The 25342-nt window shown below is 47.2% G+C and overlaps 1 protein-coding gene and 1 long non-coding RNA gene across 8 annotated transcripts in view; both read left to right on the forward strand.

Annotated features, from left to right (window-relative positions):
* The first annotated feature begins 289 nt into the window (after window positions 1-289).
* The window catches only part of cemip (cell migration inducing hyaluronidase 1), an 83769-nt gene continuing 58716 nt past the window's right edge, over window positions 290-25342 (forward strand). The window contains exons 1-6 of one of the 6 annotated variants that reach the window (XR_013654982.1): window positions 290-504; window positions 9710-9855; window positions 17453-17590; window positions 17842-17980; window positions 18206-18442; window positions 18525-18704. Coding sequence is in view for 5 of the 6 variants with exons in the window: in XM_078944825.1 (XP_078800951.1) it covers window positions 365-504; window positions 9710-9855; window positions 17453-17590; window positions 17842-17980; window positions 18206-18442; window positions 18525-18704 (980 nt within the window). In the remaining variant the exon portion in view is untranslated. Of the gene's footprint in view, window positions 575-1121; window positions 1139-9709; window positions 9856-17452; window positions 17591-17841; window positions 17981-18205; window positions 18443-18524; window positions 18705-25342 lie in introns of those variants that run through there. The other 5 variants (XM_078944825.1, XM_078944824.1, XM_078944826.1 and 2 more) reach the window with 5 other exon arrangements.
* Window positions 10843-14736, forward strand: LOC144991076 (uncharacterized). Of its 2 annotated transcripts, XR_013654985.1 has the most exons (6): window positions 10843-10979; window positions 11975-12057; window positions 12359-12435; window positions 12781-12891; window positions 14474-14501; window positions 14616-14736. It is a non-coding gene; the product is annotated as an uncharacterized LOC144991076 (long non-coding RNA). The 2 variants fall into 2 exon arrangements; XR_013654984.1 differs by lacking the exon at window positions 14616-14736 and having other exon boundaries at window positions 14474-14590.

Below are 25342 nucleotides of genomic sequence, written 5' to 3' on the forward strand. Positions count from 1 at the left end.
TGTAGTTTTCTGAGGATGCTCACAGGTAACCTCTGACCCTCCTGAAGTAGCAGTCGCCTCCCAGACTGGAGCCCTCTGAAAGGGGTGGAGCTTCAGAAAGGTCACATGATGATGTTCACTGAAGATGCTAATGAAGCCGGTTCTGATCCAACTCACCAGGAACCTCAGCTGCTTGTTCTGGCTTTAATTTGGGTCAACAGGTGGCCCAGGAAAAAGGGACAAACCTGTCCTCATGCTCTGGTAATAAATGAGGGGTAAATGTGACGTCACAGATGGTATCGTTTCTCCTCCGTTTCCTTTGTGATGCTCACCTAAGGAACTCTGGCCCCTGCCTCCGTTCCTCTGCTCTGTCAGTGACGTCATAATGCCACTGCTTCTTATCACCCCGCGAACGCCAGAGCCGGGGGCGTGGCGTCGTTCCGCCGGAGTCAACGGGAGCGGCTCGTCCTCGCGAGCGCGTGTTTTCACCGCGTTCGTTTCCCGCTCAGACAGCGCGTGCCACAGGTGAGAAAAGCCCGCGCTGGACACTACACACATGTCGACGCGCACGCAGGAGGACACGCGCGCGTCTCAGGTGAGTGGAGTATTTCATGTGAGCGTTCTGCGCGCAGCTGTCAGCGGTAAACAGCTGAGAGTGACGTGGAGGCGCACGCGCCTCAGGGATCTTGTGACGTGGCCGCGGAAAGGCACGTGCGTGCGCGACCATAGAGAGCGGTTCTGGTCCTTCTGCTCTGAGAGCGTGCGCGTGCCCAAACAGAGTCTGAGACCAGAAAGTAGTGGATCTTAAGGAGGGTTCTTCAGAACCAGAACTGAAAGAGCGGTCCAGTCCAGATGTTTGAGGTCAGGTTCTGAGGTGGGAGCAGGTTCAGTCTGAACCATTTCCCAGAAGGCCATGTGGATGTTTGAACATGATGTTCTGATCCAGATTCAGGTGTTCCACCTGCGTAGTTCTCACTGTGGTGCAGAATTCCGGGTTTGGATAGTTCTGAAGCTGGATGCTCGTGAAGCATTCCAGCTGGTTCTGATGATGACCCATTCAGGGTCAGACGTGTTTGGAGGTCAGAACTTCATGAAGGTACCACTCCAGAACCCGTATCAGCTCGACCCAAAGCTTCTGCTGTTGCCAGACCCGGTTGAAGTAAGAAAATCACCTGTGCACGTTTGTGTCTCATCTGTGCACGTTTGTATCTCATGCGTGTTTGTTTGTGTCACATCTGTGCACGTTTGTGTCACATCGTGCAAGTTTGTGTCTCATCTGTGCACGTTTGTGTTTCATCCGTGCACATTTGTATCTCATCTGTGCACGTTTGTGTCACATTGTGCACGTTTGTGTCACATCTGTGCGTGTTTGTGTCACATCTGTGCACGTTTGTGTCACATCGTGCAAGTTTGTGTCACATCTGTGCACGTTTGTGTCACATCGTGCAAGTTTGTGTCTCATCTGTGCACGTTTGTGTTTCATCCGTGCACATTTGTATCTCATCTGTGCACGTTTGTGTCACATTGTGCACGTTTGTGTCACATTGTGCACATTTGTATCTCATCTGTGCACGTTTGTGTCACATTGTCTACGTTTGTGTCACATCTGTGCACGTTTGTGTCACAACGTGGATGTTTGTGTCACATCTGTGCACGTTTGTGTCTCATCTGTGCAAGTTTGTTTCTCATCATTGAACATTTGTATCTCATCTGTGCACATTTGTGTCTCATCCCTGCAAAGTTGTGTCTCATCGTGCACGTTTGTCTCATCTGTGCACGTTTGTTTCTCATCATTGAACATTTGTATCTCATCTGTGCACGTTTGTGTCACATTGTGCACGTTTGTGTCACATCTGTGCACGTTTGTGTCACATTGTGCACGTTTGTGTCACATCTGTGCACGTTTGTGTCACATTGTGGACGTTTGTGTCACATCTGTGCACGTTTGTGTCTCATCTGTGCACGTGTGTTTTTCTCATCTGTGCACGTTTTTTTCTCATCTGTGCACATTTGTGTCACATTGTGGACGTTTGTGTCACATCTGTACACGTTTGTGTCACATTGTGCACGTTTGTGTCACATCTGTGCACGTTTGTGTCACATTGTGGACGTTTGTGTCACATCTGTGCACGTTTGTGTCTCATCTGTGCACGTGTGTTTCTCATCTGTGCACGTTTTTTTCTCATCTGTGCACATTTGTGTCACATTGTGCACGTTTGTGTCACATCTGTGCACGTTTGTGTCACATTGTGCACGTTTTTGTCACATCTGTGCACGTTTGTGTCACATTGTGGAGGTTTGTGTCACATCTGTGCACGTTTGTGTCTCATCTGTGCACGTGTGTTTCTCATCTGTGCACGTTTTTTTCTCATCTGTGCACATTTGTGTCACATCTGTGCACGTTTGTGTTTCATCCGTGCACATTTGTATCTCATCTGTGCACGTTTGTGTCACATTGTGCACGTTTGTGTCTAATCTGTGCACGTTTGTGTCTCATCTGTGCACGTTTGTTTCTCATTATTGCACATTTGTATCGCATCTGTGCACGTTTGTGTCATATTGTGCACGTTTGTGTCAGATCTGTGCACGTTTGTGTCACATTGTGCACGTTTGTGTCACATCTGTGCACGTTTGTGTCTCATCTGTGCAAGTTTGTTTCTCATCTGTGCACGTTTGTGTCTCATACCTGCAAATTTGTGTCTCATCTGTGCACGTTTGTTTCTCATCTGTGCACATTTGTGTCACATTGTGCACGTTTGTGTCTCCTCCGTGCACGTTTGCATCTCATCCGTGCACATTTGTGTCACATCGTGCACGTTTGTGTCTAATCTGTGCACGTTTGTGTTTCATCTGTGCACATTTGTATCTCATCTGTGCACGTTTGTGTCACATTGTGCACGTTTGTGTCTCATCTGTGCACGTTTTTCTCATCTGTGCACATTTGTGTCTCATCTGTGTTACGTTTGCATCTCATCCGTGCACATTTGTGTAACATCGTGCACGTTTGTGTCTAATCTGAGCACGTTTGTGTTTCGTCTGTGCACATTTGTGTCTCATCTGTGCACGTTTGTGTCTCATCTGTGCACGTTTGTGTCACATCTGTGCACGTTTGTGTCTCATACCTGCAAATTTGTGTCTCATCTGTGCACGTTTGTTTCTCATCTGTGCACATTTGTGTCTCATCTGTGCACATTTGTGTCTCATCTGTGCACGTTTGTTTCTCATCTGTGCACATTTGTGTCACATCTGTGCACGTTTGTGTCTCATCCCTGCAAATTTGTGTCTCATCTGTGCACGTTTGTGTCTCATCTGTGCACGTTTGTGTCACATCTGTGCACGTTTGTGTCTCATACCTGCAAATTTGTGTCTCATCTGTGCACGTTTGTTTCTCATCTGTGCACATTTGTGTCACATTGTGCACATTTGTGTCTCCTCCGTGCACGTTTGCATCTCATCCGTGCACATTTGTGTCACATCGTGCACGTTTGTGTCTAATCTGTGCACGTTTGTGTTTCATCTGTGCACATTTGTATCTCATCTGTGCACGTTTGTGTCACATTGTGCACGTTTGTGTCTCATCTGTGCACGTTTTTCTCATCTGTGCACATTTGTGTCTCATCTGTGTACGTTTGCATCTCATCCGTGCACATTTGTGTAACATCGTGCACGTTTGTGTCTAATCTGAGCACGTTTGTGTTTCGTCTGTGCACATTTGTGTCTCATCTGTGCACGTTTGTGTCTCATCTGTGCACGTTTGTGTCACATTGTGCACGTTTGTGTCTCATCTGTGCACGTTTGTGTCTCATCTGTGCACGTTTGTTTCTCATCCGTGCACATTTGTGTCTCATCCCTGCAAATTTGTGTCTCATCCGTGCACATTTGTATCTCATCTGTGCACGTTTGCATTTCATGCGTGTTTGTTTGTGTCACATCTGTGCACGTTTCTGTCACATCGTGCACGTTTCTGTCACATCTGTGCACGTTTGTATCTCATCCCTGCACTTTTTTTTCTCATCTGTGCACATTTGTGTCACATCGTGCACGTTTGTGTCTAATCTGAGCACGTTTGTGTTTCATCTGTTTCATCTGTGCACTTTTGTGTCACATTGTGCACTTTTGTGTCACATTGTGCACGTTTGTGTCACATTGTGCACATTTGTATCACATCTGTGCACGTTTGTGTCTCATCTGTGCACGTTTGTTTCTCATCCGTGCACATGCATCTGGACATCCTCCTGATGTCCAGATGCATGTGCACGTTTGTGAACACACACACGTGAACTGGCCAGGTGTTTGCAGCTATTTCTCCAGCAACCGGGGAGGCGCTCGTAGTTTCGGGTGGGAGAGGGGGCAGGAGCACAATTTCTGAGTCTTCAGAGAAACATATGGATGAAGAACAGCAGAACCTTGCACCTGACCGAGGGCGGGGCTGCAAGAACGGGGCGGCGCTAAGTCCAGGAAACCAACCAGAAGAGTGAGTGTGTGACCTTGAATGGAGGACCTGACCTTGGATGGAGCGTGTGACCTTGGATGGAGGACCTGACCTTGGATAGAGGACGTGACATTGGATGGAGAACGTGACATTGGATGGAGAACGTGACCTTGGATGGAGGACGTGACTTTGGATGGAGGACGTGACATTGGATGGAGAACGTGACCTTGGATGGAGCGTGTGACCTTGGATGGAGCATGTAACCTTGGATGGACGACGTGACCTTGGATGGAGGACGTGACCTTGGATGGAGCGTGTGACCTTGGATGGAGGATGTGATCTTGGATGGAGGACATGACCTTGGATGGAGTGTATGACCTTGGATGGAGAACGTGACCTTGGATGGAGGACGTGACCTTGGATGGAGCATGTGACCTTGGATGGAGGAAGTGACCTTGGATGCAGGACGTGATCTTGTATGGCGGACATGACCTTGGATGGAGAACGTGACCTTGGATGGAGCGTGTGACGTTGGACCGAGGACGTGTCCTTGGATGGAGCGTGTGACCTTGGATAGAAGACGTGACCTTGGATGGAGGACGTGACATTGGATGGAGAACGTGACCTTGGATGGAGGACGTGACCTTGGATGGAGCGTGTGACCTTGGATGGAGGATGTGATCTTGGATGGAGGACATGACCTTGGATGGAGTGTATGACCTTGGATGGTGGACGTGACCTTGGATGGAGGACGTGACCTTGGATGGAGCGTGTGACCTTGGATGGAGCGTGTGACCTTGGATGGAGGATGTGATCTTGGATGGAGGACATGACCTTGGATGGAGTGTATGACCTTGGATGGAGCGTGTGACCTTGGATGGTGGACGTGACCTTGGATGGAGGACGTGACCTTGGATGGAGCGTGTGACCTTGGATGGAGGACGTGACCTTGGATGGAGCGTGTGACTTTGGATGGAGGACGTGACCTTGGATGGAGGACGTGACCTTGGATGGAGCGTGTGACCTTGGATGGAGGACATGACCTTGGATGGAGCGTGTGACCTTGGATGGAGGACGTGACCTTGGATGGAGGACGTGACCTGGGATGGAGTGTGTGACCTTGGATGGAGCGTGTGACCTTGGATGGAGGACGTGACCTTGGATGGAGGACATGATCTTGGATGGAGGACGTGACCTTGGATGGAGGACGTGACCTTGGATGGAGGACGTGACCTGGGATGGAGGACGTGACCTGGGATGGAGGACGTGACCTGGGATGGAGGACGTGACCTGGGATGGAGGACGTGACCTTGGATGGAGGACGTGATCTTGGATGGAGGACGTGACCTGGGATGGAGCGTGTGACCTTGGATGGAGTGTGTGACCTTGGATGGAGGACGTGACCTTGGATGGAGGACGTGACCTGGGATGGAGGACGTGACCTTGGATGGAGCATGAGACCTTGGACCCTGGAACCAAAGGGATGGCGAACATCCCGGTTTTATTCTTCAGCTCAGTTCCCAGCTCTCTGACTCGCGGCCCCCCCCCCCACACACACGCAGCTTTTGCAGAATGCACCCCCTCCCCAGCTGTGGATGGGCGTGCAGCAACGTTCAGAAGGACCTCTACAGGTCCAGAGGTTCTGTGGGAAGGACTGAGAATGGCTTTTGGGTTAGTTGGATCTGAAGGAACCTTTGGAGCAGCTTCAGCTCTCATGGACTGAACCATGTGGTTCTGGTCCACATCTGGTCCTCATCAGTCCCCCCCCAGGCATGTCCATCCAGCTTTAGAAGATTTGAGATGTTTAGCCTGTGAGGTTCAGCTGCCACAGATAAGGCAGGAATGTTCCTGCGTTTGTTTTGGCGCCGTGTGAAGATTCATGCGGGAGGCTGGGGGGCGGGACTTAAATCTAAAGTCAAACATTCAGGTTAAAGGTCCTGCTGTGACCCCCATCTCCCACCTGTGTACCAGAGCTGTAAAAAGGAGATACAGGGGGAAAAAAGAGCATCTTTCAGGGTGGGCGGGGGCTCCTTCCAGACAGGAGGAGACGCTCCGAGTGTCTGGAGGACGGATGACAGACGGATCGGTTTAGAGTTTTTGCCGTTTCTTCATGGAAATCAGTACATTGGAGTTTTTCTTTTTATAGAAAAACAACAAAAAACGGTGGTGCAGTGGTTAGCACTCTTGCCTCACAGCAAGAAGGCCCCCGGTTCAAGTCCCGGCTGGGGGACCTGAACCAGAACACCAATGGACCTTTCTGTGTGGAGTTTGCATGTTCTTCCCGTGCATGTGGGGGTTTTCTCTGGCTTCCTCCCTCCGTCCAAAAACATGCTTCATAGGTTAATTGGCAACTTTAAACTGTCCATAGGTGTGAGCTGTCACTCACACGCAGGATGTCCCCTGCCTTCGCCCATGAGTGGCTGGGATAGGCTCCAGCAGCCCCGTGACCCCCAAAGGGACAAACGGAAGAAGATGAATGAAAAATGACTGAATGAACAAAAACTAACAAGAATCTTAAATTAAGATGAGGAACAACATTTCAGAACAGAGTAATAATCTGCACAGACGGGTTTGTGCATGTAAACAGTTGACGCATGGATGCATGGATTCACCCATAAACACGTTGATGGCGCCAACCTAGAACCACCGTGGCTCCCTGTCTCTCTCACACCTCTCATCTCTACCGCTGCACCACAGCTGCATCATATATTCCTAAAATACTCATGTGAATATTTGTCCTTTTCTGTTGCTTGAAATAAACCAAAAGCACCAGAAAGGAGCGTCCGTTCTCAGAGAAGTTCACGTCACCGTCAGGTGGAGGCGGTGAAGCTGGTGCTGCTTGTTCTGGTCCGTTTGTCTTCGGTCTCCGTCTGGATCCGTGGATTCAGGCGGTTCTCTGAGGTTCCCCTGCAGGGTTCAGGAGAACGTCCTTGGCTTTGTTTCCCGCAGACAAAGATCAGTATGTTCCTGAAGACCAAAATAGAAGTGCAGATGTCGGCAGGTCTGGTCCATCTGGCTCATGTTTAGACAGAGCTCCACCCAGCGCTCTGAACCCCCCCTGAGGCGTTGGGTTACGGACTATTCTGGGACTCCGTGCTGCTTCTGCACATCGTTGTTTTTGTTTCATCGACAGGAGACAAGCATTTGCAGGAATGCAGGAACTTCCTGGAATCTGTCAGAAGTTCAGACCATGGACTACATCAAAGAACTGGACTGAATGACCCCCCCCCACACACACACATACACACACACACAGAAAATGACTTGCTTCTGGTTCCAACCAAATGAAGTCCACGGTATGTCGTGGCCATGTTAGAACCAGACGTCCTCAGCCAGCAGTGATTGGTCTGTCGGAGTCACTGTTCTGTCAATCTGTCAATCAAAAATTTAACCCTTGTGCTATCTTAGATGACCCCCCCCTTCCATTGAGGTGTTCTCCCTACCACAACAAAGGTGGATAAAGGTGGAAAGATTTCATGTAATCCATGGACACCAGTGAAGATCACAAATCATTGAAGAAAAAAGGTTCAGAGCACTGTCTAGTGGGTCTAGATGACCCAGGTTAAAGTGTCCGACAAGAGGCCACCCACTTTCATTGAGGCGTCTGATTGGTCCGTTTATGACTGAAATAACTTGAAGTACAGAAAAGAAGAGTTTTATCAAGAAGATGTTAAAAAAGTATCAGATCCAGAACGGTTCTTCTGACCAACAGAACTGGGATTTAGGCTTCTGGAAACCAGGAGATACTTCCTGTTTGGAACACCATGGGGGCGGGGCCACTCAGTCCAGTTCTCTATATACAGTCAACGGTTCTGACTGAGGAACCCGGGTGGAGCAGCTGCTCTGTTCTGCTGCAGGAACGTCTGCATCCATCCGGTGTGAAGGGAAGCCCTGGGATTGGTCCAAACCTGCAGGTTCTGTGATGTCACAGATGTGGAAGGAGCTGAGCCTCCTTTGTTCCTGCTGTTTCAGATATGAATGAAACCCTAACATGAGAACATCCATGAACACATGTGAGAATGGGGAGGAGTGAAGGAAGCCCCGCCCCTTTCCTTTGAAGGACTCACCTGTTTGGCTCCTGTTGTATCAACAGACATTTTTAGTGTAGTTATACAGAAATATAATAAACAGATCTGCTTCAGTGAAACACATCTGGAGACTCTGTAGTCATGCTGTTAACAGGTTCTAGAACGTAGAGGCGGTTCCGTGTTCAGAACACTCTGGTCCAGGAAGTCCTGACGTCTGAACTTTTCCAGAGTCTGCATCTTCGGGGGGGACTGGCGTGGTGAACTGGTGGCGTCTGCCCCCCTCCCCAGACGGCAGGACGGGGGCAGAAATGCCGGCTGCTCTGTAATCAGCATTTCTCTCCACGCCCTAGAATGTGTGGCTTCTTCCAATGCATCCAGGAATGCACATCAGTTCCATCCCATAACCGTCAGGGCTGGTTCCTGCAGGCCAGATGACGCCCCCCCCCCCCCCCCCCCGTTTGAGGGGAGGAGCATTTCTGTTGCGAAGCTGCTTCTATGGAGCTGCTCTGATGGGGTGAGGGTGGGGGGGGTCAGCTTAAAGCAGCCAGGGTTTAGAGACCCCCCCGCGATTCTGACGTTTGGGTTTCTGCAGGATCAGATGGGAGTGGTTCAAACTGCTGAGACCCCCCCACACTAATGGAAAGAGCCAGAGCATAGGTGGGCTCGGTTTCCATGGTAACACAGCTTAGCTGGAGAAGGTCTGGTCTCTGGAGTCATGTGACTCTGGAGATCCAGAACATTCTGGCTCGTGGCGGCGTTCCCCACTCAGCTGGACCACAAAGATCTGGAATTACCGCATCAACCCGTAGTGCTGATGCTTCAGTGCAACCAAACTGCTGCCAGCCAGCTGACTAGGCTCCATTTCCATTTGGCTCCTCCCACTTCAGCCAAACATTTCATTAAAAAAGATGAACTACTTATTTTTCTGAAACTTATTTCTAAAACTATTATTTAAAAATATTCTCTGAAATTAATCATTTCAAACGAAGAACAAAAGAAGAAGTTTGATCCATCATGGATGGTCCTGATCATCTTCTGCATCCTGGTCCTGGACGGACAGCAGAGAGCTTCACTGCCACAACCACAGTGTGACAGTGAAGAGGCTGCTGCCGCCGCTGCTGCTGCTGCCGCAGCTGCTGCTGCTGCCGCCGCTGCTGCTGCTGCCGCCGCCGCTGCTTCCGCTGAACCTCCACCATCTCCATTTTTAAACCAATGCTCTGCTGCAACACCTCAGGATCAAAACAGGTTCTGCGTGTTCTCCACTCCTCAGGCGTCTGCTCCTCTGTGAAGCTTCGGGTTCCTCTGCTGGAGAACGTGGCCAATCAGGAGGTCAGAAAGCGCCTCTGTGGCTCACAGCAGATATGGAGTCCGCCGTGGTTCTCCTCGTAGTTCTGCTGATCCCCAGCGTTTGTTCAGGTGAGGTACATCAGCTTCAGCCGTTCGGTTCTTTTTAAATGTTTGACTTTAGTTTCAAGGAGAACTTCCTTTCTCTGCTTTTCTGGACTCGATTTCCAGTTCCTCAAATGGATCTGACAGGTTCTTCATAGGTTCCTCTGAATTAACACGACCTGGAGGACTGCAGTCTTCTCAGACGGGTTCTTTAGAGGTTTCTTTGTTGCCATTTAGAACAGGGGGGGGTCTAACTCCAGGCCTGGAGCCCCGGCCTCCCGCTGGTTTTCCAGAGTTCCTGTCTCATCTGCTGCTGATTACCTGGATCAGGTGTGTTTGGCCAATAGGATCTTCAATGGCCGGTTGGTGGCAAGACATGTTGGTCACCGGCCCTCCAGGCCTGGATTCTGACACCCCGGTCTAGTGGGTTCCCTTAGGTTCCTCCAAGGCAGTTCTTCCCAGGCCTGGTCCTCAGGGAACACGGTCCTGCATGTTTCGCCATCGTCAGGCAGAGCCGTATGGAGTTAATTCAGTCTCAATAATCAGAAATGCACACAACCGGTTTTACAAATGCACACGCTCCGATTCACAAATGTCATTTTATGCAAACGTGAAAAATAAATTCGGAAATACACACCCTGTGTTTCACAAACACACAGATTGTGTTTCACAAATGCACACTAAATGTTTTACAAATGCACAATAAGTGTTTCTCACAAATGTGCACACTGTGTTTCACAAAAACATTTTAGAAATTCACAATAAATGTATCAGAAATGCACAGTAAGTCCTTCACAAACATGATTTTTAGGTACACATGTGATGTGAACTCACAGATCATTCGAACTGCAGACTGTGCATTCAAAATCCCGTTCTCGTTTGTGAATCTCTCCGTGTGTGTGAGAGATTTTTCTACGGTGAATATTGAGACTCATCTGACGGAGCGGGTCAACTAATGTCACCATTGGCTAGTGAATCTGTCAATCAAACTCATCGGCAAAGCAGGCGGGTTCGCTTTTAGCCAATCGAATGGCCCCTTACACTCCTCACTTTCAAAGTGACGAGGGAGGGAGCTGTTCAGCACAGCAGTTGAAAGGACGCGGGCGGCAAACATGGCGGAGAGGTCTTCTGAACGGGATCAGTCTCAGCCCGTAAGTAATGCATTTATTTGATCATTCCCTCGTTGTACGTCCTGTAATGTTATTGAATACTAAGTTGAAGCGTTCTCCTTTGCCAAGTGACATGTGTGAATGCTTTATGAACACTGCAGCCGAGTCGTTTGCAGAGTACCCCACCGCTAATTAGCTTAGCTTTGTTTTGCTTAGCCTGTGCAAGTTGTGTCTGTGTGAGTGTGAGTGAAGTTCAAGCCGGTGTCGGTTCAAGCTAGCGTCTATAGCCAATGATCTGTAGGTTCTTAACATGATTCATAAGGAACTAAGGGGAAAAGCATGCCGGATTTACAGCAGCAAAGAAAGTTTAATAAAAAGTATTGATTTGGAGACGGCGATTTGTTTAAACACTGATGCTATGCTATGCTAACTAGCTAGTTTTTCCATGTGCTGCCTTTATGTAAACGCGATCCGGGTTAAAGTTAGACACAGCATTTTCACAACCCAGACTTTAAGACGGGGTGGATATGTGCAACAAAGTTAATTCATATGACATTCATGAAAACGGCATTTTTTAAATATAACAGACATGAATCCACTGTTGAATGAAAGAAGCCTCATTAAGTTTCTAACGTTAGAACCCGTATTGTGCTGAAAAGCCCTGTGAGATTGTGTCAGAGTGACAGCCACTAAAATCCCCGTATCTTTACTTCCAATGACGTAATGACAAGAATCCCAAACATTATGTTTTTAGGCTGTTTTGTAGTCGATAAGTAGTCACAGAAAGGGTGGATGGGAGAAATCAGCTGTCAACAGTGATTAGAGTAGAAGTTACTGTAAGTATTACACACAGACTTCCTGTGATCAGTGTCTTGTCTCTGATTTTTTTTAAAGCTGTTCTTTACTACAAGCTCAAGTAATCATAGCAAGAGTGTTTTAAAAAAATTCCCCTTTCATATATTTGAAAATTATGTAATTTAATCTCAGACAGCTAAATGATCTAATCCATGTTTGTTGTGTTTTTATTTATTCTCTAGGAATTACTGAAGCGTGACAGCGTGACAATGTTTTGTTCCTCGTGCCATCAGGCAATACAACTCTCTGGCAGGGCATCTTACAAGTAATTTCTTTTAATTTTACCCACTGATTTTCCAATTATTTACCTTTTTTATCAATCTTTTTATTTTGTGATATTTCTATTTGTAATGCATGTGTGTTTATGTGTTTTTTTAAGATGGCCATTTTAAAAAAAATTTCCTCAGGGATTATTAAATACCCTTCTATTCTATTCTATTTCATATTTTATCATCCTATTGTATTACTGTTTTACCTGTCAATTGGGAATTTAGCATTTTTGCCCCTGTAAATATCTGTCAGTTGAAAGTATTTGTACTTGTATTCCATGTATCCTGTACCTGAAGATAGCAGAGAACAACTGTGCAGACACCCACTTGGCCTTCTTCAGTGACGCTGTGAACGTTTATGGCTTTCCTCTGAGGTATTCATGTCATTCATAAAGAAATATTTTATTCACATATCAGGCAGTATAAGTACTTGGTTATTTGTACAAAAATAAAATAACTTTTTTTAGACTCCTCTCCATAAACAAAGGCAACTCTAAAACTTTCCCCTCATGAATAACATTTTACCCCCCCTTAACAGTCTCTCTCACCTCATTTTTTCCCCCAGTGATACATGTAACCCACTCCTGCAATTTTTTTAACCTAGAAATTCTACTTATTGGCATCATACATAAGAACATTACATTTTAAACTGATGTGTACCGTATTGGCGATGCATTTGTAATTATGTGTTTGAGACATGATTTTCATGTTATTGTCAGGGTGAGAGGAGATCACGGAGGAGAAATGTGGGCATAGCTGAGTTGATGCTCACAGTACGTACAACTGACACAAACGGCTTCATTGTGGGAAAAGTGTACACACAATCAACGGTGAGTTGAACCTAGTTTTAGAAGCTTTAATATATACACAGGGCTCCAGACTGCGTCCATTTGGTCGCATTTTGCGACCAAAATTTGAGAGTGTGCGACTGAATTTTACACCCAGTCGCACATGTGCTACCAGTAAATTTGCCTCCTCCACCCTCCGTATTTTTTATACATTAAACATGAAAGGAGCACGTCAATGATCGATGAAATGAGAGATGAAATCATCAATGAGACGCGAGCGCACACGCACGCAGGCAGACACACACACTCGCGCGAATACTCATGAGACTGGAGCACACGCGAGCACACACTCGCGTTTCATTGAGTGATGCCTGAGGCGGCCAATGCGTCTGAGAAGAATAGGGAAAGTCACTGCAAGTGGCTAAAATATGTGGAGGGGCGGGGCCTAGAGATAATCGAGCGCGCGTAAACATCCGTGGGAAGGAAACGGAGACAAATATCATCACAACCTGATATGTGCGTCTGAGCTATGAGCAAGCGAACTATTGATTCGTTCTTCCGACCTACAGCTAGTGTACCAGTGACAGAGTCTACAGCAGGGGTCTCAAACTCGCATGAAATCGAAGCTGCAGCGAGACTGAAAGAGACCAGGAATTAGGAGTTGTCCTTAACATTCAATTTCGTTTTAATATGCCTCTCCCCCTAAGTATGATCTGTGATATTACATCTTTTATAATTATTTTAATGTTTTGTAATGGATGTAGCCTTTTTTTAATCAGTTGGTATTTTAAATTATTTTAATTGATCAGTGAACTACAAAAACCCCATCAGGACGCATGTCCCATAATGCATTGTTTTGTAGTCTGTAGGGCAGCTTTTAGTCAGTTCAATACTAAATTTCCAGCTGCGTTCGCTCTGATTGGTGTCTTGCTCTCACCCCTTTCTCGTGATATTTTTGTTTTGATTGACAGGTGATGTTGTGATATTTTTGTTTTGATTGACAGGTGATGTTGGAGCAAAAACAAAAACATACATCTCACACCAGGTGATCTGTGCAGTGTTGCGTCCATCTGGGTGATCTCAAACACGCTTATTGTGCATCTTGGCTGAACCTATTTGGTGTCACCAACATGAATTTCCATCCTCTAATATTTACATACATTTAAGTATTGTTTGAAACTGTGAAATTACGAAAGGTTACTACGGTAATCACTTGTTACTAAAAACTTTTTTTTATTCTAAATGTATGGTATTTTTTTTCCTATTTTTACTTAGTTGTACTGTCATGACAGCGATGGTGATGTCAGTTTACCTTCATGTTGCATCTTCAAAAGTGCAGAATAAAATGTGACACTGAATTAAAAAACAGCACATTGTAATTTCTGCATCTATTATTAAAGTATTTATTAGTAATACAGTGGAAATTAGTAGATTTGGTTAGAATGTTGATTTATGGTATGCGCCCCTAAATTTTCTGGTTGTGCCCCTAAAATTTTCAGTTAGGGGCCACTATGCTCCTAGTGAAAAAAGTTAGTCTCGTGCCCTGATACATAAAAGTGAATGATGTATTAAAAATAAATCTGACAATAATATAATATTTATTTTTGCTTTTTTCCAAATACAGGATTGAGCTCCTCTGGTGTGATGTCTTCGTGAGTGTTACTGGTTTATATTACAACATCCTGCTCTCTCCTGAGGACCAAGACTTGCTCAATCAGTCACATCACGTATTCTGCTGCCACTATATTTTCCTACCACGCATTCAGGCCAGTTTGGATGTCTTTAGTGACGCGTGGGACAGCCATCCAATCAGGACGGAGCAAAGCATGACACCAAATCAGCTGTGGCAGTTGGGCTTGACCCAGAACCCTGTTTCTGATCCCCGGGTAAATGCTTTATTTAATCTCACTGTACTGGACAACTGATTTGTGTGCAGTTTGACCAAAGTGGAAAGTATCAAGAAGAGTATCATGAAATCATAATGACTACAGTGAATTTTCATCAAAAATGAATGAAAAGGATTATTGTTGTGTGGTGCAAACAATTTCCCTAAATTGTTTGTTTGTAGGAAGAATAGCACATCTGCAAGTTCAAAATGCATCACAATGCATGGCATTATGAGCCATCAGATGTACTAATGTCACTACTTTGTTAAGGTTCACTTATTTGCAAATTATAAACAGTTATGGAGATATGAGGTCTGCCTGCAAGCAACAATATAAGTTATTATTAGTGGGTCACTGTTCCTACATAATCTAAAACACAAAAAAAACAGTGCTGTTCATAAACAGTATCTTTTTTTTTTTTGTCAGGGTGTGCTGGCTCCAGAGATTGAATGGGAGGAGAGTGGATCCATGACTGAACCTCATCCTGGGATCAATGTCCTGGTATGGGACAGTCCTCTTTTGGGTCCACAAATGTTGGAACTGCAAGACGACATCAACCCATTGTGGAATTCAGACCGTTTGGGAGTGGACCTACATCTTTACTGTCCAGTGTGTTTCGAACTTAATTTAGGCGACATAATTACATACAGAAGAAGAGAGACTGAGGGGAGCAAGACAAAGTTCAAATCAATACTGCTGTATTGTTCAAGGGACTTCATTGTATGTAAGGAAGTTATGAAAATTAGTTCCAGTTGAAATAAAATTCAAATCAGTAGAGATCCCACATTTGCTTAAATTTTGATGTTTTAATCTGTCCATGTTTTCACTGAATTTTACTCTGCAATAAAGGGTGAATGTTTGCACTTTGTTGTTCTATGACCATCTTTTGTTGTGTAGTATTTAACCAGCTATAAAACCCAGAGAGATGAGGATCTTTTTTGCAAGGGTGACCTGGCCAAGAGGTGTATATGTATATGGTTACAATATAAAATCAATGACATTTGAGTTATTAAAAAAATAAAATTAAGGTCAAGCAAAGTGACTTCGGGCTGAGCAGGGGGGGTGTATTGGGTATCTGTGATTGACAGTGAGATGAACTTGAGGTAATGTAGTCCCACTGCGTGGTACGGAGCAAAGTGATGCCAGTTTCTCCACAAAACCTTCTGTGGAAGTTGAAGATTTTTCTCCTCCACCTTCATATGATCAAAACCGTGTCTGAGTGTTGAAATGACGCTAGCATGAAAGCTAAGAGAATAACGTACAAACAATCCCGAGTGAAACGTTCATTTTAAATCTCATGACCAGTACAGAGTTCGATGGATTCTATGTCAACTGCATTCAACCACTGTTGCCTTGCTTCCAGGTCCACTGAAAAGTTGCACAAGCCAGTAATTTTTGACAACCGAAGGCAATAAACCGACAAGCCATGCTAAGGCTAACACGCTAACGACCGACTGGTACAGAATCAAATATGGGCGGGGCTTTTGCCACCCGCAGAAAGCGTAGAGAAAGTGTAAGGGGCCATTCGATTGGTTAAAAGCGAACCCGCCTGCTTTGCCGATGAGTTTGATTGACAGATTCACTAGCCAATGGTGACATTAGTTGACCCGCTCCGTCAGATGAGTCTCAATATTCACCGTAGAAAAATCTCTCACACACACGGGGAGATTCACAAACGAGAACGGGATTTTGAATGCACAGTCTGCAATTCGAATGATCTGTGAGTTCACATCACATGTGTACCTAAAAATCATGTTTGTGAAGCACTTACTGTGCATTTTTGATACATTTATTGTGAATTTCTAAAATGTTTTTGTGAAACACAGTGTGCACATTTGTGAGAAACACTCATTGTGCATTTGTAAAACATTTAGTGTGCATTTGTGAAACACAATCTGTGTGTTTGTGAAACACAGGGTGTGTATTTCCGAATTTATTTTTCACATTTGCATAAAATGACATTTGTGAATCGGAGCGTGTGCATTTGTAAAACCGGTTGTGTGCATTTCTGATTATTGAGACTGAATTAACTCCATAGAGCCGCATGATGAGCTGAGTCCGGCTCTGCAGAAGACGGGGAAACATGCAGGACCGTGTTGCCAGAGAACCGACACTGCTCTAAGGGTACTTCATAAGGTCTTCCCAGGTTCTGGTGGGCTTTGTTTCTGGTTTATAGATTCTCTCAGTGGACTCAGTTCTCCTTGTAGGGTTTCTTGATGGGTTGTTTGGTTCCTGATTGGTTCTTTACAGGTGTGTCACAGAACTCGTTAGGACACACATGCCATTGACCACATGATATAACCGAGGGAGCACCATCCATGTCTTTCCAGAAGGATTTAGATCCGAGTTTTATTGGTTCTTATTGTTCTTTTTGCTTTTATGTTTCTTTTGATCTTGATTTTTACTTCTATGTTTGAATTTGTCCAACTTTATTTAAACTCCAGAGGGATCCTCCACTCCAGTGAACAGTTGGGTCTCCAGGGTCTGGCTGTGGGGGTCCGTGGTGACATGTTGGGGGGGTTGTGGACAGACTTCCACTAGATCGTGTCTTCACTTCAGCATCATTAGCGTTTCTTGTTCTGTTTGAGTTTCTTTTTATGTTTAATAACATGAGCAGATGGGGGGGTACTTTGCTTAAAATAGAGTTTTGTGGGGTCCGTCCTGCGGGACGTTGTCCAACATCTCCTGTGTGTCATCGGTTGCTGTTGCTCTTTCAGTTTGTCCTGACAAAGAACCTGGACTTCAGCCGTGGATTCCAGGACACAGCGAGAAGCATCACGTTACCATCGGTTACGGCCAGAAGGTTCTCCTCATGGCTTCAGCTACCGTTCACTCCATCCAGATCCTGAACGGAGGTGAGTTCCTGCAGGACTTCACCTTCTCCACAAAGCCTGAGGATCTCCACCTCCAGACATCATCTGCAGAAGATGATGTCTGGACGTGGAGGATGGCGGTTTGTGGCCTGAGCTCCACGGCATCAAGTCTGGTGGAGGTCCCAGGTCCCGGGCCTGGACTGGGTTTGATGGTTTTCATTGTACTGTAGTGGTCCATCTTAGACCAGAGGATGAGTGAAGATGCTGGAGGACCTCATCTCTGTGTCCTGCAGGAAAGCTGGTGGTTGCCGACAGCAACCGGCCCATCCTTCTCCGGACCAGGAGCATCCTGATAGGGAAGGACGGCGAGCTTCACATCGGAAGTTGGGACTGTCCCTACAGAGGAAACGTCACCATCTCGCTGTTCGGAAGGTAAACCTGAACGTGCCGCCGTGTCCGTCTGTGGTGCCCCCCCAGCAGAAGGTTCCTCGTGGGTCATGGACCAGCGCATGCTGATGCCTGGTTACAATGGTGACCAGGACAGATTCCTGCAGAGGGAATTTGTTGCCCCTGTGTTTGTGGGGGCAGAGCTTACCTGCATGGGATCTTAATGCACAACCCTCCACGACCGTGGCGTGGCGTGCTCTCTGCTCACAGGCTGGACAGCGGCGAGGAAGAGCACAGCTACTTCGGCAGGAAGTTCATCGGCGTGGGGACGGGAGGCACGCTGGAGATCCACGGGCGCCCCAAGCTCGCCTGGACCTTCTTAAATGCGACGCTTCGTCCCGGGGGGGGGCACCACAGAAGCTTCCTGCTGCAGCGGAGCTGGGGGAGCCGCGGCATCATGGCGCTCGTGATCGACCCCGACGGCAGGGGGGTGCTGCAAGCACACAGGTAGGCCTCAACGAGCATGCTCAGTGTCAGGGGAGGTAACGCCTGAATTTCTGTTATCACCCCCCCCCCCAAAAAAAAAAAGGTTCGACACATATCGCAGCAAGAACGAGAGCCGCCGCCTCGCTGAGTTTGTGGGTCGCGTGGAGGCGGGACTTATTCTGGCAATGCTGGTAAACGACGAGGCCTCCAAAAACCTGGAAGAGTCGGCCAGGGAGGGGCTGTCTGAGCTGGGAAGTCGACACGTCCAAAGCCTGGGCTTCAGGTGTGTTCAGACACAAAAGGACACACACACCTAAAAGACCAACATGTAAAATAATCACAAAAAATCACACATAAAAACCCTGACGGTTCACATGCTAGTCAGACCAGAATTCTGTCCTGCCTAACTTCACCAACATGTTACGTGTCCAACCAGAGGGAAACATACCTTAGATCATGTTTACACAAACATTAAACATGCATAAAGAGCCACTCAGCTTCCACACCTAGACCAGTCAGATCTCCTCTCTGCTCTAAACTCAAACCTCTGAGCAGGAGCTCAACCTCACTCGTCAAAACCGTCACAACTTGGCCGAGGATGCACTCGTCCAGCTCCAGGACTGCTTTGAACACACAGACTTGAGTATTTTTGAACACCAGGACCTGACGGTATTCACAGGCGCCGTGCTGGAATACATCAGCTTCTGCATGGGGACATGTGAAACGCATCCGGGTCTTTCCTAACCAAAAACCCTGAATGACCAGAGAGGTCAGGTTGCTCGACTCTGCCTTTAGGTCAGGGAACAAGAACCTGTACAGGACCGCCAGAACCGACATGAGGAGACGGATCAGGAAGGCCAAGTTGGATTACAAAAGGAAAATAAAGGACCACCTCTCCAACAACCCTCTGCAGGTGTGGCAGGGACTACAACAGCTGACCAACACCGAGGCACAGACCAACACCGAGAAACAGACCAACACCGAGGCAGAAACCAACACCGAGGCACAGACCAACACCGAGACACAGACCAACACAGAGACACAGACCAACACCGAGAAACAGACCAACACCGAGACACAGACCAACACCGAGACACAGACCAACACCGAGGCAGAAACCAACACCGAGGCACAGACCAACACCGAGACACAGACCAACACAGAGACACAGACCAACACCGAGAAACAGACCAACACCGAGACACAGACCAACACCGAGGCACAGACCAACACCGAGGCACAGACCAACACCGAGGCACAGACCAACACCGAGACACACACCAACACCGAGGCACAGACCAACACCGAGGCACAGACCAACACAGAGACACAGACCAACACAGAGACACAGACCAACACCGAGAAACAGACCAACACCGAGACACAGACCAGCACCGAGACACAGACCAACACCGAGACACAGACCAACACCGAGAAACAGACCAGCACCGAGACACAGACCAACACCGAGACACAGACCAACACCGAGGCACAGACCAACACCGAGGCACAGACCAACACAGAGACACAGACCAACACAGAGACACAGACCAACACCGAGAAACAGACCAACACCGAGACACAGACCAGCACCGAGACACAGACCAACACCGAGGCACAGACCAACACCGAGGCACAGACCAACACCGAGGCACAGACCAACACCGAGGCACAGACCAACACCGAGGCACAGACCAACACCGAGACACAGACCAACACAGAGACACAGACCAACACCAAGAAACAGACCAACACCGAGGCACAGACCAACACCGAGACACAGACCAACACCGAGACACAGACCAACACCGAGACACAGACCAACACCGAGACACAGACCAGCACCGAGGCACAGACCAACGCCGAGGCACAGACCAGCACCGAGACACAGGCCAGCACCTAGGCACAGACCAGCACCGAGGCACAGACCAACGCCGAGGCACAGACCAGCACCGAGACACAGACCAACACCGAGACACAGACCAGCACCGAGGCACAGACCAACGCCGAGGCACAGACCAGCACCGAGACACAGGCCAGCACCTAGGCACAGACCAGCACCGAGGCACAGACCAACGCCGAGGCACAGACCAGCACCGAGGCACAGACCAGCACCGAGGCACAGACCAACGCCGAGGCACAGACCAGCACCGAGACACAGACCAGCACCAAGGCACAGACCAACACCGAGGCAGAGACCAGCACCGAGAAACAGACCAACACCGAGGCACAGACCAACACCGAGACACAGACCAACACCGAGACACAGACCAACACCGAGTGTTACGCCCCCTTTGTGTCTAGGGGCACAGAGGCGGCATAACATAAAAAAAGTAAAGGTTTGGCTACCAAAGTTGACTGTAACAAAAAGCACCAAACAAATGTCTCCATAAAATAACCCAATTTATTTACAAATAAACAATCCAACAATAACTAAAAGTGAAGCTAAAAGGCTTCAGGGTGAACCAAGGCCAAAATAACAAACAAAACCCCAACTAACTGCAACATGTAATCTTACCTGCAACAAAAGAAAAGGGAAATCAAAGACAGAACGCTAACCTCCCTAACCTAACAAAACCAGGAGAAAACATGTACTAAACAAAATGGCGGTTCACCCCTACAGCTTCACTTAAACAAAATCATAAACCAAAGGACTAAACAGAGTGGGCACAGACAAAACTACAAACTACAAAGAACTACAAAGTGCAACACAAACTAAAACAAGTGGAGAAGACATAAACAAAATGGAGAACAAAACAAAATGGAGAAGAGGGCCAAGCTGCAGTGGAGGCTTTTGCTGCAAGGCACCCTTCTCACCGACTGGATGTCCAAATTGTGGCTTTAAAGGCTGCCTCCACCAGCTTGTCCAAATGGAGGCCACACCCTTGCCAGCACACCTGAAAATAATCACAGACATACAAACAAAGATCCACAAAAAAACACAGAATTCCCACTCTGATATAAAAATAACACAAAACACAGAGCAAACAGAACCAAACAAAACCAAATACGGCCACAGCCGTAACACCGAGACACAGACCAACACAGAGACACAGACCAGCACCTAGGCACAGACCAACACCGAGACACAGACCAACACCGAGACTCAGACCAACACCGAGGCACAGACCAACACCGAGACACAGACCAGCACGGAGGCACAGACCAACACCGAGACACAGACCAACACCGAGGCACAGACCAACACCGAGGCACAGACCAACACCGAGGCACAGACCAACACCGAGACACACACCAACACCGAGACACAGACCAACACCAAGAAACAGACCAACACAGAGACACAGACCAACACCGAGACACAGACCAACACCGAGACACAGACCAACACAGAGACACAGACCAACACCGAGGCACAGACCAACACCGAGACACAGACCAACACCGAGACACAGACCAGCACCGAGGCACAGGCCAGCACCTAGGCACAGACCAGCACCGAGACACAGACCAACACCGAGACACAGACCAACACCGAGACACAGACCAACACAGAGACACAGACCAACACCGAGGCACAGACCAACACCGAGGCACAGACCAACACCGAGGCACAGACCAACACCGAGACACAGACCAACACCGAGGCACAGACCAACACCGAGACACAGACCAACACAGAGACACAGACCAACACCAAGAAACAGACCAACACCGAGGCACAGACCAACACCGAGACACAGACCAACACCGAGACACAGACCAACACCGAGACACAGACCAACACCGAGACACAGACCAACACAGAGACACAGACCAACACCGAGGCACAGACCAACACCGAGACACAGACCAACACCGAGACACAGACCAACACCGAGACACAGACCAGCACCGAGGCACAGGCCAGCACCTAGGCACAGACCAACACCGAGGCACAGACCAACACCGATACACAGACCAACACCGAGACACAGACCAACACCGAGACACAGACCAGCACCGAGGCACAGACCGACGCCGAGGCACAGACCAGCACCGAGACACAGGCCAGCACCTAGGCACAGACCAACACCGATACACAGACCAACACAGAGACACAGACCAACACTGAGACAAATACCAACGCCGAGGCACAGACTAGCGCTGCACTAACTGAAGAGCTGAATGCGTTCTCGCGCTTCGAGACCACACCACTGCAGTCTGAAGTCCCATCACCCTCACTCGGTTCCCAGCTCCAAACCCCTGACTGTGCAGACACAGGACGTGGCATGGATTTTGAGCAGGGTAAACCCCAGGAAAGCGTCTGGACCTGATGGAGTTCCTGGGAAGGTTCTGTGGGCCTGCACCGACCAGCTCTCCCAGGTCTTCACAAAAATCGTTAACCTGTCGCTAGCTCAGGCTTCCATCCCTGCTTGCAGTCAAACTAGGACCCTACTTTTCCTCCACCTGGATGCTGAGCACAGGCTCCCCACAGGGATGTGTGCTGAGTCCTCTGCTGTACACACCGTATACAGCGGACTGCAGACCAGCCCACACCAGCAACACCGTAGTGAAGTTTGCAGACGACACTACTGTGGTGTGGCTGATCTCTGGGGGTGATGAGACAGCCTGGAGCCCCCAGCCATCCCCCCAACTCCATCTGGATGAAGCTCGTCTGCTGGACTTTAAATATGTAGTTGTAGGGTTAGATAAGCTAATTCTCTCTAAGAGTTCTGGTAAACTGCCTGTCCGTCCTGGGGGAGGATCCCTCCTTCATGTGGACACCCTTGAGGTTTCTTCTTTTAATCAGGTTTTTTTTAGGAGTTTTTCATCACAGAACAGGAGGGTCTAAGGCAGGGGTGTCAAAGATACGGCCCGCGGAAATAAGAAATAACCGAAATGCGCAATTTCGCCACTAGGGGGAGCAAAGGAAAAGCTTATCAGGTGAAACAACATAACTCTGCATGTGCCAAAAACGAAACCTAACAGCTCTGTGTCTGGGTAGGCATTAGTTTGGTTCCCTGTGAGCCTCACCACTGAAGGATGATCAGTAGACACCCTAATGACCAAAATGTTGTCAAAAAGATAAAAAAGGTTGAAGTGAAGTCCTGAGCTTTTCAGGAAAATGGAAAACGTTTTATTTGTTCACGGAACTGAATACCAACCTGCAAGCTTGGTATGTCATCAACAGGTTCTCCAAGAATATAACATTCAGCACCACTATGAGACTCTCCACAAAGAAAAGTTTCACCATTTGCAGTTAAGAAAAAAAGAAGATTTAGCAACTATTAGCTGGACCGATAAATAACCATCTGGATTTACTGCAGCCGTGACGTCAATGATGGAGCAGTGAAAGCTAGCTACCTTATTGCAGACAAGTTGGAGCAAACATCCAAATCATTTTCTGATGGTGAACTTGTAAATGGTGAAGGCTGCAGAAGTCTTGTTCCCAAAAAGCAGTCGACCTTAAACACGAGTCTGTCAAGAATTACGATCAGATCCAACATCTCTGAGGAAACATGGGCAGCCATATGAAGGAATCCAGTCATTTATTGTATTTTCAGTCACTATTGATGAAAGCACCAACATCACAGATATGTACAGCTGTGCATATTTATTAGAGGTGATGAAGAGACGTCACAGTGGAGTTTCTGGAGTTGATGGACACAACAACAGCTGATGACATAGTCAGCTCTCTAGTTACTGTGCTGGACGATGTTGGAGTGAACTGGTCACATGAAGTAATTTTGGTCACTGATGGCGCTCCATCAAAGGACAGGCAGAAACCAGGAAAAGATTCTTATAATAATGAATGATAATAATAATGGACATTTCATTGTGTTTTGCTCTCTTGAATGACAGTTAATGTGTTTCTGCACAGGATTTGAATCCTGATATTGACGGTTTGGTGAATTTTCAGGAGAGAAAGGAGGTTAACTCCAAACTCTTATGTTCACAAATGTTTTCAAGTATATTTTAGTGTAATTTTGTCATCGTTTGGACGTTTACATTTTAGGAAGATGTTTCATTTTTATCTGTAGCCCCTCTTGAATTTATTATCAGGATTGCTTCAGTGTCAGATTTAAAATATTCAGGCTGTATAAAATTGAACAAACCAATATTTTTTAAAGTGAAATTAATTTTATTTAAGATCCATTGGCCTCTGTGAATGAATGTGTAATAAGACATGATAAGGCTACCATGTTGGTTGAGGCATGTTTTTCAATTGAGTAAAAAAACAAGAATAAAGCTTTATTTTGCCTTTATGCTACTGATCCTGCCCACTTGAGATCAGACGGGTTGAATGTGGCCCCCGAACCAAAATGAGTTTGACACCCCTGGTCTAAGGGTAGGGATGTCCAGGGTCTGTTTAGTTTAGTTTAGCAATTAGCTAAATTAGCTTCAGTTCATATTTTAAGACTGATTTGGATAATTACCGGTATGAAGTCTGTTGAGACAACTGTGTTGTGATATTGGGCTATATTAATAAAATTGAACTGAATTGAATCTTGGAAGATCCCTACGTTTTTAGAACCAGATGTTTTGCTCAGACCTAGACTCTAGCTGCCCTGTCACATGACTTTCTTCCCAGAACAGAGCACTGCTTTGACTTTAGCTGAAGTCCAGCCAAACCTTCTCCTCTGGACAGACTTTTTCTAGGGACATCAGAAGACTTTGTTTTGAGGAACGTGGTGGCAAATGTCCTCAAGAGCTCAGGAAGCTTCAGGGAGGTTTTCATTTGAAAGTGTGTGCAGAGCTTTGAAAAGGAAGTGTGTTTGGTTGATCCACAGCGATAGATAGGAGGAATGCTGGTGTCATCGTCCTTCATCCTGTCCTGACAGCAGCAGATAGCCTTCAGTATGAGGAAACCCTTCTCACATCATCTGTGCATGCCGTTCCAATGACCTCACCTGCAGCTTTGGTTCTACTCCATCTCCCTCCGATTGAGCAGAGCTCATCTGATTGCTTCTTCTCTCC

The sequence above is a fragment of the Oryzias latipes genome, chromosome 3, assembly GCF_053564925.1.
Source record: "Oryzias latipes strain Hd-rR chromosome 3, Olatipes_Hd-rR_3.1".
NCBI classification, from domain to species: Eukaryota; Metazoa; Chordata; class Actinopteri; order Beloniformes; family Adrianichthyidae; genus Oryzias; species Oryzias latipes.